Source organism: Ochlerotatus camptorhynchus, unplaced genomic scaffold (assembly GCF_037179485.1).
Source record: "Ochlerotatus camptorhynchus isolate MF236.1 unplaced genomic scaffold, CSIRO-AGI_Acam_v1.1 ptg000090l, whole genome shotgun sequence".
Taxonomy (NCBI): Eukaryota; Metazoa; Arthropoda; class Insecta; order Diptera; family Culicidae; genus Ochlerotatus; species Ochlerotatus camptorhynchus.
The window spans coordinates 1,476,677-1,493,847 of NW_027040580.1; the positions used below are offsets into that span (position 1 = coordinate 1,476,677).

Sequence of the window (17,171 nt, forward strand, 5' to 3'; positions counted from 1 at the left end):
TTTGGACGAAGTAAGGTCTATAACTAAAAAGTTTCAAAATATGAAAGCTCCAGGTGATGATGGAATTTTCTATATCCTCATCAAAAAACTCCCAGAGAGTACCTTGTCTTTCTTGTTAAAATTATTTAACAGATGTTTCCATTTGGCATACTTTCCTGATAAATGGAAAAATGCAAAAGTTGTTCCAATTTTGAAGCCGGATAAAAATCCAGCTGAAGCTTCTAGCTACCGCCCGATAAGTTTGCTTTCTTCAATAAGTAAACTTTTTGAAAAGATAATTTTGAATAGAATGATGCTTCACATCAATACGAACTCAATTTTTGCAGATGAGCAGTTTGGATTTCGCCATGGGCATTCAACTACTCATCAACTCTTAAGAGTTACAAATTTAATTCGTTCAAACAAATCGGAAGGCCACTCAACTGGAGTTGCTCTTCTAGACATAGAAAAAGCATTCGACAGTGTTTGGCATGAAGGTTTGATTGCTAAATTGAAAAAGTTTAATTTTCCGCTTTATATTATGAAATTAGTTCAAAATTATTTAACTGACAGAACTCTTCAAGTAAATTATCAAAATTCCAAATCTAATCGACTACCTGTTAGAGCAGGAGTTCCTCAGGGTAGCATTCTTGGGCCTATATTGTATAACATTTTCACTTCGGACCTCCCTGATTTGCCTCAGGGTTGCCACAAATCTTTGTTCGCTGATGACACAGGCATTTCCGCTAAAGGAAGAAGTCTTCGTGTTATTTGCAGCAGACTGCAGAAAAGTTTAGATATTTTCTCTTCTTATTTACAAAAATGGAAGATTTCTCCCAACGCTTCCAAAACTCAACTTATAATATTTCCACATAAGCCTAGAGCTTCGTTTTTGAAACCTAGTAGTAGTCACATAGTCACTATGAACGGAGTTCCAATTTCCTGGTCAAACCAAGTGAAATATCTTGGATTAATACTTGACCAAAAATTAACTTTTAAAGATCACATTGAGGGCATTCAAGCTAAATGTAACAAATATATTAAATGTTTGTATCCTCTTATAAACAGGAAATCCAAACTTTGCCTGACGAATAAACTTCTAATATTTAAACAAGTTTTTAGACCGGCCATGCTTTACGCTGTGCCAATATGGTCTTGTTGTTGCACTACCAGGAAAAAAGCACTTCAAAGGATTCAGAACAAAGTTCTGAAAATGATTTTGAAGTTGCCTCCCTGGTACAGTACTACCGAGGTACATAGAATTTCGAATGTTGAGACTTTAGAACAAATGTCCAACCAAATAATGAATAATTTCAGGCAAAAATCGTTGCAATCCTCAATTGCAACGATTAATTCCCTTTATACTTAGATAAGATTTAGTTTAAGTTTTTAGTTTTAAGATATCAATTGTTATACTGACATGCAGGTTAAAAAAAACCTGTTTAAAATACTTAATTGCCAAGACATGAACAATGTAAAAACACTTAGATATATATCATAACAATTAAGGCTGGTACGTTACTGCAGTAACTGGAGCACCTAGGTTAAAAAATGAAATGTAATTTATTTTGAATTTGGAACAAATAAAGAGTTAAAAAAAAAAAAAAAAAAAAAAAAAGCATTGCTTCTATTTTCTTCGATGAACGGAGAATTAACCATTTTATTCGAGCACTTAAAATGACTTTGAAATAAAACATTATTTTGAGATTTTTTCTTCTAGAACCTCGAGAAAAGTAGCCAATACTTGTGGGTTTCATAAAAAAATAGAAATTATTTGGTCCAGTTTTGTGAAATCGCTGGTAAAAACTCACACCAAAACTGCTTGACAAAGTGGTCAATTGGGTTGTTTAATTTCGAAAAATATACCGATTTTTATACATCATCTGATAGAGCTACGTTTTCTGAGCACAACGATATTTTTTATCAATCCCGTAGATATTCATCTCGATTTTTAAATCAAGATTAAATTTTTGATCGATGACACTAAATCTATTCGTTGACAGCTCGCTCCCATACAAAGTCCCACCGAGGGGCGCTAAGATAATGATTTTGGCTAATGTTGAAAATAGTTCTAGTGTACCAAAATTGATGAAATTTTGGATTTCGGTTCCATTTTTAATGCAGATGACGAATATGTACTTACCTCAATACCCCTAAACAACCCAATTGAGCAACACAGACAGCTGAGCCAAAGAAGAATACTAAGATGAAACAGTTGGAAGAAAAACTTTCTATTTTAGTGTCCTCTTTCACGAATGTTGTGGTATTGCTGCCCCCTCGGTAGAGATGAAATTTTGCGCTCTTTTTTTTATCAAAACAAACCATCCATTGACGGCAGGAAGGCAGGTTCCACACCTGCGTAGGATATCGCACCCATTCAACACACATGAGCCGGGACCAACGACTTTACTTCCCTTCCGAAGGAAGACGTGACCAGAGATTTTTATGCCACAGAAAAATCCCACCGACCTCGGCTGGGATTGAACCCAGACCCATCGGGGTGTTAGAAAGCAGTCACGCTTACATCAGCATGATATAACCGATTACAAATATTTTACTTTTTGGTTCGTTAATCGATTAATCGATTATTCGAATGAAAATCAGCCATCACTAGATGAATGTGAAACGTCATTTAAGGCCGTACATAAATAATGATTCAATTTGAAAGGGACCGGGGCTAATCACAAATTACGTCCCCATGGTAACTGAAATAAACACGAATGCGCACCGGTTGGTAGTAGTGTGGATGATTCCTCTCTTATTATTTTTTCCATGCTGAGCCTTTTGCGATTGCATTCTGTTGAGTGAGCTGAATGAGAATTTTGCAGAAAGAATCACTTTTTTATTTTCTAGCTTTACACATACATTGACACATTTAAATCGCTATTAATATCGAGAAAACTGTTATACTGTAACACATAAACATAAGCGTCACGCAAATAACTTAAAACTGCCGTGGCCAATTCAACTGATTTAAATCAGTGAGTCAAAAACTATCTCACTCGGCTATTTAAATCGTTAGTATTCGGATTTTACGCATTCAATCTGGTTCTCCCTCGCTAGAGAAAATTTTTCGGCTGCCTTTCAGTTTATCCTTATTTCCTTCTACTGCTGTCAGTTCTGAGTCGAGCTGCAGAGTCACTTGGTAGGAATAATTTACACTCGTTCGGCAATCTGTTTGTAGCTGAGGATGGCTATTTTGATTCTGTGGTGCTCGCGCGAGTGAATGAATTTTCCCATGCTTGCTCACATGAAAAGTTGTGCAAGTACCACAAGTTCAACAACACCCAACCACCGACAAACCGACATGAATGACCATAGGAAAAACAATAAAATTTCTGACGAAAGCACGCTACTGACATCTGGCTCCGTGTTCGCGGGAAATATTTAGCTAAACCATGAACCCGCATGCAAAAGTTATGAATTGGTCCGTGTCTGATCTATTCTGAACAAATTATGTTTATCTAGATCAAAAAATCCTATGGTTTTGACAGTTCGGATCACTGCACATTTAAGTCGGCTGTTTAAGATTTTCGGACATAGGTCAAAATTAAGTGTCATGTCGGTTTGTCGGTGACCCAACTATGGACAGCTCATTGCTATTGAATCAGCGAACACCAACATGATTATCTGCTTGGAAACACCAAAGAATATATAGAGATAATCGAAGTACTTCTCAAACTGACGTGATACATTTCTCAATGTTTTAACTTTATCCTAACGTAAACTTCACATTATTACCCTTATGCCCGTCCACACCTGAAACCCATACCCTACACAAAATCAAATAAAAATGTTTCTGTATGGCAAACACGCCCGGACATAAACGAGAATATGGATATACAGCTTCACTATCGCAACTACGGGTAATCATCGAAAGTACTTGCATTTTACCGAAGACAACAAATCAAGTAGACTGGCAACTCTTCCATTTCCTCATACGAACGCTAGGAGACAGGTACAATCGCGTCATCTGCCGCTCAAAGGTAAATGCTTCGAACGAATTTGATAGTAAAGATTACATCCTCAGAAGAAGGGTTTTTGTATTTGCTCATTTTTCTATGCATTACTTCCACCTTCACTCAAGCGCAGCGCCACTGTATCTGTCGCTTGGATTCTGGCAAAGTTTGTTTTCTTCGATTTTACTCAGGCACGTTTGAGCAAACTGCAATCACTCTCTCATACTCGAAATGTGCCACGACCAAATTGGCATAATGACGCCCTATACGCTATCTGACCAAAGCGCAGGGGGATTTTAAAACTATTGGTAGTTTTTCGAAAACTTTAAAATGTTCAATATCTTATGTCTAGACAATTTTTAGATCTGCAATGCTTTTTTACCATAATGGCTCTGACTCGTTTGGCATAATCGCCACTTATATTGCCTACGGGTTGTAATTCAACAGAAGAAACAGCTCATTACAAAAAGAAGGGAAAATAATCATTTAATTGGTTTTCCGGAGACGAACCAGCCCAGGGCTGAAAGTCTCCTTAATAAAGATATAAAAAAAAAATTGGTGCTAACCCTCCTTTTGAATATGAGCTGTTATTTTTTTCTTATTTATGCCAAATAACCTTTATGTCAAAAGGAGTAGAGCCCCTACTAGGGCAATATTGAAAATTTATTGTTATCTTGATCCATACACAAAAATGATTTAGTTCGGGATTTGGAGCAGCAAATTAAAATCGTAATATTTATTTTCACTACTAGGTAGGTATCAATGTGGAATCTTTAAAACCTTATAGGGGAAATGCAGGTAATGTCGGCCTAAGTGTCCCTAATTTGGGCCCATACATACATTCAGCAATCGACTAAATTTTCAATAGCAACCAAAAATATCCATCAGTAACGTCCCAATAACGCGTTCATCTAGATAAAATTGATAGATAGCAGATTTTTAGAGATGGGCCCAATCTTAGATCCATAGGCCAACATTAGAGACATTTCCCCTACGTCAAAAATTGGTTTAAATTTCTTGAAAATTCAAAAAAAAATAACAATGTGGGTCTACGCCAGGATTTAACCCTCTTCTTCCGGTGATCCACAACTTTTAAAATAAAAACTTGTTTGATTGCATTCGACCATTTTAGAATGTATGGCACATTCTTTGTTCTAGTCTAGCGCATTTTTCAAAACACATTTTTGAATATCAAAACCAGGAAAAACCTTCTGGAAAGGAAAGGGTCAACAATTTGCAGTATAAGAAGATATTGATTTTTGTTCTTAATTTTGATTTAAAACAATTATTATCCAACTATAACAAACAACGGTGCCGCTGGTGTATTGGTGTGATAACCTCTTACCCCAGCAGGCCTGGGTTTAATCCCGCCGGGATGTTCTGAGGCATAACATCTCTGATCACGCCTTCCTTCGGATGGGAAGTAAAGCCGTTGGTCTCTGGTTCATGAGTTGATGGGTCGATAGGTAGGGTCCAGGCACCCCCCGAGCATCTAGACAGAAAACCTTAGTTTCACGTACCCACTTGCAAATTGTAGATGTCTCCACCGTACGTAAACAATGGGGTCAGCCATCGTTGGTGGCACAACTTTTTTCACATCAGAAAACATGTTTTTGTTTCACTTCATGTGGACGTCGAAAGCAAACCAAGAATAAATTTTGAGTGAGACGTATTACTGGTGTTGTATTGTATCTTGGAATTCAATCGATTTAATTATATCAAAATTCATCATCATCGCTTGCACTTTTTATGGTTATTTCTTATGTGGGCACTGGGCAGTAACCCGATTAAAGGGTTTCGTTTATTTCGGTTATGTCGTTGCCGACAAACATCACTTAGTTCCCGGATTTTAGGGTCTTGTTCCGTCCATATATCCGGAACCAGTTAATCGATTGAAAGTCTATTAATTAAAATTCTATAGAATCATGGTAGCTTTCATTTGGTTGTTGTTGCGATCAATTCGGTAGAGTGGTTGCCGAGAAATACATATAAGAAAATTGTCTTACGCGCTCTCTCACACACATAAATAGAGACTCATGCTGAGTCGATTGGAAGACTATTAGAAAAAAATATCAATGTTTTTATAAAAAGTTAAGAAAAAAAACAAAAAACTTAAAAACGGGGAAAAAAAAGTTGAAAAAAAATAAGACCAATTGTAAATTTACTCCACCATTATTCGATTTGACAGAACCAGAGTACCAGAATTTTCGGGGTACATTAGCATTACACTGGAGCTGTTTAGTTGCTCCCGGGGTGGGTCCAGGTGTGTGGGAGCTACCTCCCTGGCGTCGGTAGCATTGGTGCTCAGCACGGAAAACAAGATCGACGGAAAACAAATCAAGGAAATAAAACTAGGGGAAATTGATGTAATGCCGGCCTGAATTTGGGCCCATTGTAATTGTCATTGTAATTGTTCAGTGTATAGGCTGTGCCAACCGCTAAGTTGGCTTATCTAGGGACTAACCCCCTAGTCTATACACCTACTGTCCTTTCCGTTGCACTCGTCAGCTCGTGCGATACTCTAGACACACATGTGTGGTCGTATCCGGGTCCTCCCCTGGGTAGGCTCGTGTCCGTCCAGGTTCTGGTACATACATTAACTTATATCTATGCATGGTAATTATACTTTGCAACTCACCTTTTGATTATAAATGTCGATAATGCTGAAACTATATGAATGTTAGTGATCATTATTAGGCGTGTGTTGCAATGGAGTAGTAATTGAAGGAAATGATGTTCTCATGTGGCTTATAGGTAATTCTAAAATAGGTAAATCATGCAAGCACACACCTTTTTCAATTCTTATCCTACTTACCAGTTCCGTCCAGTATAAATTGGCTGCTTCCAAATGGCCTAATCCTTTCTGACTGCATACTCTCTTACGTTTTCTCGCTTTTTTCCTTCTTCCTATTGAAATTCTGGCCGTGTTTCCATTTGTTCTCAGGTAGGTAATATTGGTACATGAGGGGAAGAAAGAAATAGAACAAGTTAAGTGTGAGTTGCACGCGTTGGTTAGTCGTTTGGGTCATGGTGTTGTGTTCCCTATTTTATTTGCCTCTATTCAGCTCTCAGATCGCCCCTCCCCCAAAACTATTGTGGATGAGAAAAAGAACCCATATTTGGTAACCTTTTGCGATCTGCAATGCATAAGATATGAATAACAAACAAATCTAGAACGGGGCTTAAACATATAATATTTTCTAAGACTGATCATGATTAGTATAGTATGAATAATGAGAATTGTATGAAGAAAAGACGATCCCAAAAGAAAGTTCCCTAGCAATAAAACTATTACTCTGTGCTAATATGAGTTATTTCAAAATGGGCATCCATACTCAGAAACTATACCCGACCTCAACAAACTGTACCGAAATCAGAACAGCTAAACTACTCGGTAAGATTTTGGGATTTCTATTTAATTGTATGCTATCTCATTGAGACCAGACGTCCAAGTTCGGTCAAAAACTTGTGTAAAGTTAAGTGGAAACGTTGCCGTTACGTTGCGCTAGTATCTCCTGATTTCCTCTATAATTTTATCACTTTCGACCGATTTGGCGCTAGTATCGATAAATTATCTGTTGAAAATTGCCACTTGGCGATACCAGCACTTAGTGTCTAGTGTAAGTTTTGCAACGCCAGCGCCATCATGTTATCAAAGAGGGGTTTTAAGTGGGGAAGTCGATAGGAATCTTTACACAAGTTTTTAGAGAAATTTTGGAGCCTCAACGTCTGTTTTCTGTAACTATCTTATATCGAGCTCTTTTCAATAATTGCAACATGTGAATAATGCAGAACAAGTTTAAAATGGTTCTAGAGCCAAACTGGTTTTGAAGGAAGGTCAAACTACAAACGAACAGCTTAGCCGCTCTGAACCCTATAAAAATTATGCTTTCCCAATATGGTACATTCTCTCACTATAAACCTGTCATTAGCCAATCTGAACTATTTAATAAATGGAAACCATAACATGGGTTACGCTCCTCTTAAGCGGGCCCTCCGCATCCTATCTCTGTATTATCTCAAATGCCAATGATTTGAATGTATGAATATATATATTGGAAATGACGTTCAATCAAATAAACCCATACCCCACTCACTTGGCCAGGCTTCAGAATCGTCCAGTGGGCAGTGCGCTCTACACTCCAAGTTCCCTTTCTTTCAAATTTACCCCAAATTTTATATTTTACCCCTTTGAGTGTTGATTAATCACAATGAAACATTGTGACAGAGCACGGACTTGAGGTTACTAGAGTATTAAATAATATAGGTCCTATTTAGGATTATATCTGAAAAATCCAAATTTGGCCAACGCCCACCAATGTCGGCCTAAATTTGGGCCCATACATATAAATTCAACAATCGACTAAATTTTCAATAGCGACCAAAAATATCCATTAGTACCGTCCCAATGACGCGTTTCTAGATGAAATTGATAAATACCAGATTATTAGCGATGGGCCCAATCTTAGATCCATTTCCCCTATAACATATGAATATTTTGTCGAGACCTCGAACTACCTAAATTTGCCTAAATATTTATTTGGCATGGCCATGTGAATCAGCACAATACCCAAATTAAGCTTATGAATGCAGAGTCATCACTTCAAAATCAACAATCGATCTCATCAAATTGTAACGCCATTATTTTTTACATTTTCGACCAAATCTACACAATCATAAAGTTGTTTTTACCGCTCAACTATATCGGAGACTGCTTGAAACCGCGGGCAGCATAATCAGCGGGACTGCTGCGCTGTGGGAAGTTCGGATATCCTTCATCACCAGGGACCACCGCCGTGCGGGAGTGAATCACTCGCCAACCTCCCTTTCGGGTCCAGTCCTAGCAAAGTACAAACAAAACAAACATATTTAGCATATTATGCTCAAGTCAACCAAACCGTGCATGGCGAAACTTACATTTTGATTATATTTGAAGTAGTAAGCTCCGGCGTAGATACCGAAAGCAATCAATCCGATTCTTCCGGTCCAGAATCGAATGGCATGAGCCCAGTCTAGTCCCTGTAGGTGGAAAAGTAAAAATTACATAACCACCAGCATTCGAACAGCATCACCCGTGCACAGTCCTACCAAAACCGGCGTCAGTCCTTTCTGCACCAGATCGAGTGGGGCACGGTAGACCCGACGGATCGGATTCAATCGTTCCTTCCAGTATTCCGGAACGTGTCGGGGCTCATTGTGAGCCAGCTGTTGATCCTTCAGCCACTGAGATCGCCAGGCACGTTCTTCCTGGGTCATTCCCAGCAAACGCTCCCGCTCACGGACCATACGGCCCGTGATGGTCATGGGCTTCACGCCGCCGGTGCTCGAGGACATCGTGAGACGGTGAAATTTCCTACACAAACCGTTCGAGAATCGACGGTAAACGGGATTCCTTTCGTTTTCAAACGAACAATCCGGACCGAAAATCCAAACTCGATGGAGCTGAGAAGTGTTTTTCTCTGCGGAATCGATCGAACGTCGAAGTGAACTACTGTCAAAATTTATTTTTCGAGCTCTTTCGAGTCTACATCTACACGGTCGATCAGATCACTTCAAACCGAGTTATAAATGGAACCGAAATCCAAAATTTCATCAATGTTGGTACGCTGGAACTATTTTAAATAAGTACGATTACATTAGCTAACCGAGTGGACTAAATTTTGGCAAAAATGGACCCACGCTATTCAGAAAGACACTGCATAATGGGGTTAATTTTTATTTTCAATTCTAGTAACCCTACACACACAAAATAATCATTATTAAAATTAAAAAAACCATTAGTGAAATTAAAAGTTTGCATTGGTTCTTTTTGGTAGAAAGCGGCTAGCTTTCAAAATGAAAGTAATCTAACTGTCAATTCAAAAGTTGCCCACTCCCTACTTTCAAAAGTTGAAACTTTCAAATCGAGTTGTAGAACTGTCAAATTGAAAGCATGGCAGTATTTAAATCAACAGCGTGTTTCAAACAAGCTTTTGACATGAAAGTTTAATATAGTGTAAATAAAATGTGCCACTTTGAATAGGAAAAATAAATGTTGTCGATTTAAAAACAAGCATTTTCAATATAATATTTTTTTAATTATTTATATTATTTTTAATTTCTTGATAATATTTAATAGTATATACTATATTCTATAAATATGTTATTCATGTTATGTCTACCCGGTTTCCGAAGACGTCGCTGCTGTGGGCTCGAAGTTCTCCGATGATTTTTCCACTGCAGCTCATGGGATGCTTCATCCTGCAACTGGTACCTGTTCCGGGTATTTAGACTACAAATCAATATTGGAAACCTTTAGTTATTTCTTGTAAATCTACAAGTCTTGAGAATGGTACAATTAGCAATTATGGGTGATTGGAGCTATACCTGTATGCAGCTTATAGATTTAGCAGATGGTTGTCAGATTATTCCCACGGAAGATGAGCAAATTCAAGATCAGAATGGAGCTCTTCACTAAGCGCCTTGAATACCGAGTTAAATACGTTGATCTGTGGAGATGAAATTATTGGTTACGTTTCATAAATAGATTCATCATCATCAATTATGGTTTCGTAGTTTATTAAACTTACCGTTGAATCAATTACCATACTCAAAAAACTCCTATGGAAGCCAGCCAAAACCATTCCTCCATCAATCGACGTCAACTCAAATTTAGCGCCAAATGGAGGTCAAGTGTTGCCAAAAACATCGCTATGAAAAGGTATTTTTGAAAGTTGATCAACTTTTATTTTTAAAGAATGCGCTTTTAAAATAGCGAGTCGAGAGTAAAAGAAACACTTTCAAAACAAAACAATAACTTTTCATTTGAATATTTTCGTAGTTGAAACTACGAAATTTGCGAAACTTTTAATTTGAAAATGCATTATTTTTATTGCAACAATTTTTGTTCTTTGTGTGTATCATCATCATCGGAAAAGCGTGTTTCTGGTAGCCTTATTTTCTGTTTTGTTTTCATTCTCCGTTCCGTTTAGCAATGTTCCATTTCTCTTTGCTCCGTTCCATGTGCAAAATGACGATTGAGCAATTTTTAATATAGAGATTGCTGACGTTTATCGTACGCACACTATGTCACGTATACGTATACGCAAAAAGTTTTCATCGGGAAAAAAAAACTTCATAGCGGAAAATTTTCCCGATGAAAACAAAGCACTGACACAATCATACTTTAGCAATCTCTATGCACGCCGCCCGCATAAACGCGAACCTTAATATTACCTTACCGAAAATGGTTAAAAATTGTTTATAATCCCTGTTAAACTTTAACTGAAATGGTTATGGAACTCTACATGAATGTTTGTGTGATAAAGTTTTAACCTTACAAATAATGGGTTGTTAAGAACCATTATCCTTCAAAATCCTTGTTTTCTCCACATATTTTCGGAAAGCAAACTATATTAGAACCTTTTAACTTATGGTTTGAGAACTTTAATGGTAATGGTTATGGTAGTCAGTAAGGTCCATGGATGATTTTGTAACATCGATCAACTTTATGTGGAATATATCGCGAATAGGTTGCCTGTTAATTAATTATTGCTAATTCGCGATATATTCCACGAAAAGTTGACCGACAACACAAAACCATCCATGGACTTTACTGACTACCATAACCATTACCATTAAAATTCTCAAACAATACGTTAAATGGTTCTAATATAGTTCTCTTTCCGAAAATGTATGGAGAAAACAATTATTTTGAGGAGTAATCCCAAGAAACAATTGCATACCTAATTAACATTTATTGAGCTGTTTTATTTAGTTGCTTACTGAATAGTTGCTGCTTTATCTTGGTATGCAGCTGCTACACACACATTCTTCACACAATTCTGGAGAATTTATTCAGTTTGTGGTCTATTAGTAATTGAAATCATATGTTTAAGTTGCTACTATGTCGCTTTCAATTACGCTGATTTAAGACTACGGATAAGTTCTTTGAACATTTTATACGTGTGATATAGTTTTGAGAGTAGTTTCTAGCAGCTTTCATAATTCGTATTTACTTACATCACTTTGTTGTAGAAAAACAACTATATCATGTCAACGAGTCTTATACAATTATGTTTTGTTGTCATTGAAACTTTGCATCAAATATTATAAGGCTATGGCAAAATTTTATCTCCTCTAATCGTTGTTGTAACATTCAATCGGTTCTAAAGATCTTTTAATAAATCAACCTACAGATACTGTTAAAGTTAAGGCAACACGATTATGAAGAAACTTTTAATTTTGAAGTTGATACATAATTTACAATCATGTTTGCTAGTGAATGTGTATTCTGAAAATTTAAATGATAATTACATTTTATTATAAAGTGATTGTATGGGATTTGAACTCACCTCCGTTGATCTATAGTCGCTGGCATACCATCTGAGCTATCCTGGATGATAACATAAGATGTAACTAATCGCACATAAAAGCTACGGGAGATTATACTGAAGAGTTGTTGTGCTAATTTACTGTTCCACATGATACCGCCTATAGGCTATATAGACAGCAGATTTGTAATGTGTTGATCAATATAGTTGAATAAAGCATTACCTTCCATTATATTTCAACGACTGCTCATCATACAATCGGTTGCCTACTGAACAAGTGATTACTTCCACAGTATATTAGTTTATCAAACATTTTCCAAATTTCTGCCTGCACTGTTGCAAGCTTTGACGTTTACGATTAACAACGGACCTGAACTGATGTGCCATTTTTGTATCTCTGTCAGTCGTTGCAACGTGAGTGACCATCAAACTCTCTGTTTATTACCAGTTTTGTCTACAAAATGGATCAACATAAAAGTAAATTACTGACAAAATATCATAAACACTATCTATCAAAAGTTAATGCATCGACTACTTATTACAGATTATTTCGATGTTGTGCAAACAAAGGAGGCAGGAAAACTCGTCTTGACAGCGGTTCCCCATCGCTGGGTTTGCAATGGATTTTTAATGTGGCCGGAAAAAAATGCTAACAAACTACGGAAGGACCTGAAGTCAGAGCCAACCAGCGGCTGGAGTAAAATTGCATGCAGCGTAAAAAGGAAGTATATCCCTTCTTACGAGGAGGCCGAAATGGAAGCTGCTGAACTTTCAGGTCAAAACACAGAGAGTTCTGATTCGGCTCCACGAAAGAAGAAACAGAAGAAGACAACAAAGGATGGTTTGAGCAGAAGATTTGATTTCAACCACCTGGTTGCAGGAAATGGTTGGTATTTTTATACTGTTTCATCTTTCTCATTTTACATTGAATATTGACTTTGTAGGGAATGACAAATTTCGTACGACATTCATCGCTGCTGATGAACCTAACCTTAACCTGAACACCGGAACGGAACATACAGGCCCGCAGTCAAATGTCACATCGGTCGTCGATGATTCTCAGAATCATCCGGTTCTTGCTCGTAACTTGCTGTGCTCTCCAAGTGTAAACCAGGTAGATGACATCTTTTCCACGCAGCAGCCCGATCAATCTGTTTACCTGACAACAGGTACCGAAGCCGGACAACGGGCAACAGATGAAATGCAAGCGATAATGACGGAGGGTGAATACGTGTATTATCAACAGGTAGGACTGCTTCATGCTATTTTTACACCTATCTTAGGTAGCGTATTTTATTTTCCATAGCCCGTTGTTGATGCTGATTACATCGTTAATGCTGTCTCTGAAAAAATCGAACTGGAGTGTTCAAAAATACAGCAAGCAATGCTTTCGGCAATAGGATCCATGATGGCAGCGTTCAAGAGTGACATAGACGTGAAACTTGCAGCAGCTTTACGTGCTAAAACAAACCCGTCTGATGAAAATGACGAAAAGTTTACTTTTTCCCCAATGTCATCCACCGAACAGATTAATGAGCTGGAAAAGAACCTTGCAGATGAAACCTATTCAAAGCGATTCGTAAGTTTGTATTTCTACAGTATTCATGGCGATACGATTGCTTTTTGAACTATAATTTAAGCAAATTGTTAACTCTTCCTTCGATATCTAAATGCTCATAGGACATGTATTTGATTTATTTACAGATCTCTTATATGAAAAAGGTTATTGGTTACGTTGGCGATAACTGCAACGGGTTGAACATCTCCTACACGTTGGTGGACCATTTTTTTGAACGTAATGTCATGATGAAATGTTCATGGAGTGGCGCTAGTCGCAGTACGACCATCAAATTGGCTATCAAGAATTGTACCAACATTCTGGATACTTTTTTTGCAATCGTCCATAGTGTAAATACCACGTTCTCCAAACAGCTGCTTGAGCATTTTTTCAAGCAAGTGGCACGAAATTCTAAAAAAAGGAGTGAAGCTAAGGGATTGCGTCAACCTAGCATTCATCGTAGAGCGAAGAGGTCAAATAACAAACTTGTTAAAGGTAATTCTGATAGCATTTTTGTTCTGCTGTTGATTCTTTATTGATTATTTTTCGAACTTTTAGCGGCTGATGCTTCGACCCGAAATTCAAACAAAACCAGGAAAGAATGGATTTCCACATCGGACGATGACTCACAATCAAGCAAATCATCTTCTAGTGATGATACAGATAACGAGATGCTAGTAAGCAAAGTGGAGGAATGTGAGCTTCATATTAATTCGACCTAATAATCAATAATTTGAATCGAGTGGTTCTAATCGATAAATAACTATTGTTGATGCACTTTAAAATGATGTGCAGTTTAAAATGAAGATTTAGTTTTAGTGTATTTTTAACCTTTGATTTCTACACGCTGTAAGTTACGCTAATGCAGTTTTTATTTTATACAAGTGGTTCAAGCACAGATTTGCAAGAAACAAAAAAGCTACCACGAATTTTTAACCATGACTAAAAGAACTAATACATTATTTAAAATGTAATGGTAAACAAATAAAATCAATAAACATTTTTATGATAACTGAAACTTTCATGTATTTTAATAATACCATTCTGATTTACAAAAATGTGTGTAGCAATGGTACAAAAACATGGTAGCCATCCTTATAACTTACTATTACATATTTACAAGCAATATCTGTTGGGCGATACGGATTACATCTATTAGTAAACGAAATTTTTGCCTTATAAATACGTAGGTATGAAGAGCGGATTGGCAAAATGAAAAAATCACTAGGTGATGCTACGGAACAACCTTGAATTACAATTTGATTGTGCTCGTCATATGAAACATCACACATTTTAACAATTTCATTCTGCTTTGATAAAAACCATGAATTCTCAAAAGACTGATTTAGTAGTAAGCCATCTCTAACTGAGCAATGTAGGTTATTTTTTCGCTTGAACAAGTTTGGAAATGGTCCTTTGGGCGTTTCTCGTGTATCCTTCACAGTACTTTTCTCCAGGATTCTATTGGCCACTTGTTCTAAACAGTTGTTTCCTTGTCTTAGGCATCTTTTTAGCTGACATAAATAATTTTCAAATGGATACGCTGAAATGGAATCCAAAGATCCGAACCTTTCAACGTCAGCTACCACATGTTCTAGATTGTGTATATTACTAGTAATATACTCTTCTCCGTAGATGCTTTGGAATTCTTCGATAAATTTTTCAAAAAGCTCTTGCGCCAACGGTCTTAAATTTATATAGAAGTCTGACGAACAGATTGTGACCGCAGTGAACAAAACAAGGAAATGGTAGTACAGTGTTTCCTCTAATATATCACTCAGTACGATGATTCCGATGTAATTCAAAAACGTTCGCCATTCAGTGCCTTTCCAAAAAGCTAAGCAGTCTAAAGATCTTATTTTACGATGGAATTCGCAAGGCAATCTGATTTTAGTAATCCTATCTGATAATTTTTGGATTTGGAATGCACTCAGTTTGCCGGTAAATCCCAATTTACCATCTCTCCAGCCGGTTAGAAGTCGTTTCATTACGCCAAGCTCTAGGAGATGCAGAGAATCAGCTACAATAAAATCCTTTACCATGTCAACATCATGAATTCTCAGGATAGGAGATTCCTCGCCATTGTGATGTTTCCCATACATTTTTCTTCGAAACTTTTCGTCAGTTCTTAGCGTACAGCGTAAGGATGGAAAAATGACTGTTCGTGAGATATGAGAATATTCGCCATTTATCGTGCATTTGAGGCATCCATTTTTGCTGTTAAAGTTTACAACTCCTAAAATATAAGATATGATTTAAAAATGTAGAAAAACTACTTTTATGTTAAAAATGATTTAATATCAAGTTATTATATGATTCACCTTTTACAAAAGCTCTAGCAGGAGAATCACAAATGAAGCATCTAATTTTGATATTGATTGTGCAGCCATTTACAACAATACCGTTCCGTAGAATAGGGATAATTTCGTTGACAAACGGCGTTAAAAACTCATTTATGTTTGAGGGTTTGTGTTTTCCAAAGAAAATTCCCACAGGCATCGGTTTCAGACTAGGTGCGCCATGGACGTTGCATAAAATTGGCCATAATTGGCATTTTGAGCTTTTGTGTATTGGGAGTCCATCTATATTAAAGTTGATACTTATTGAAATGTCCTCAACTAGATTATTGAACCAATATTCTAAGCACTTCTGGAGTCGAAAATGCCAATATTGTCCACCGGCCATTTCGATGCATAATTTTCCCGTATCTTGTGGAGTAGCAAGTAATGTTCTAGGATCTGCGGGTAATCGTCGGTCATTGTATTGGAGTCTCATAAGTTGCAATAAATCTTTCAATGCTTTGTGAGTTATGTTGTGGCGTAAAGACCACTCTTTGATAGCAGTTTGGATGTCCTCCTTTTCAGGGTTATCGAACAGCTTTGCGAGGTCTACTAAGCCTTCTCCATTGACTTCCTCAAAGATATAGGTACACGATGTTCCACTTAAATCCGATATATCGCTATTAGCTGCCATACTCATGCTATTTTCATGATCCTCATTGCCGAGATCTTAAATAGAAAATAGGTCAAATAGATTTTTTAAACATTTACCGTTGTACTAATACATTTTCATCGACTTACGAGTTGATTCATCGGATACAGATGCGGTATTAATTGTGTAATCATTTTGTTTGTTGAACCCGGGGTTAGAACAAATATTTTTAAACATAACTTCGTATTTTTCACGTGTACGTTTCAATTTCCTGTAAAATGATCCACTTTTTTTGTATTTTTTGTAAATTTTATCCATTTTGAGCAGCAAAATAAAACGAACCGAACTGATGGACGAGATAGAACAAAGGTGAACTCGGATACAAAAATGCTGTTAAATCGCTTTTCTACATAAATCACCTACAGTATTATA

The 17,171-nt window shown here is 37.0% G+C and overlaps 2 protein-coding genes across 2 annotated transcripts; one reads left to right on the forward strand and one right to left on the reverse strand.

Annotated features, from left to right (window-relative positions):
* Window positions 1–8,563: 8,563 nt before the first annotated feature.
* ND-B17 (NADH dehydrogenase (ubiquinone) B17 subunit) lies at window positions 8,564–9,390 on the reverse strand. The gene is made up of 3 exons (XM_065218580.1): window positions 9,027–9,390; window positions 8,856–8,957; window positions 8,564–8,778 (listed from the first exon to the last, which is right to left on the reverse strand). The coding sequence occupies exons 1-3, from the start codon at window positions 9,270–9,272 to the stop codon at window positions 8,638–8,640; spliced, it is 489 nt and encodes a 162-aa protein (XP_065074652.1). The 5' UTR covers window positions 9,273–9,390; the 3' UTR covers window positions 8,564–8,637.
* A 3,321-nt stretch (window positions 9,391–12,711) lies between these two features.
* Window positions 12,712–14,530, forward strand: LOC135698552 (uncharacterized). Its single transcript, XM_065218581.1, has 6 exons — window positions 12,712–12,727; window positions 12,795–13,137; window positions 13,244–13,496; window positions 13,557–13,829; window positions 13,955–14,303; window positions 14,367–14,530. Exons 1-6 carry the CDS (start codon window positions 12,712–12,714, stop codon window positions 14,528–14,530), a joined length of 1,398 nt encoding a protein of 465 aa, XP_065074653.1.
* The last annotated feature ends 2,641 nt before the right edge of the window (window positions 14,531–17,171 follow it).

Excerpts from the sequence above, each read along its gene's own strand:
- ND-B17 (XM_065218580.1), bottom strand. The coding sequence starts at position 9,272 with ATGTCCTCGAGCACCGGCGGCGTGAAGCCCATGACCATCACGGGCCGT. Across the intron at positions 8,958-9,026 it reads AAGGACTGACGCCGGTTTTG|GGACTAGACTGGGCTCATGC; the intron begins GTAGGACTGTGC and ends TTCCACCTACAG. Across the intron at positions 8,779-8,855 it reads ACTTCAAATATAATCAAAAT|GACTGGACCCGAAAGGGAGG; the intron begins GTAAGTTTCGCC and ends GTACTTTGCTAG.
- LOC135698552 (XM_065218581.1), top strand. Across the intron at positions 13,497-13,556 it reads AATACGTGTATTATCAACAG|CCCGTTGTTGATGCTGATTA; the intron begins GTAGGACTGCTT and ends TATTTTCCATAG. Across the intron at positions 14,304-14,366 it reads AAATAACAAACTTGTTAAAG|CGGCTGATGCTTCGACCCGA; the intron begins GTAATTCTGATA and ends TCGAACTTTTAG.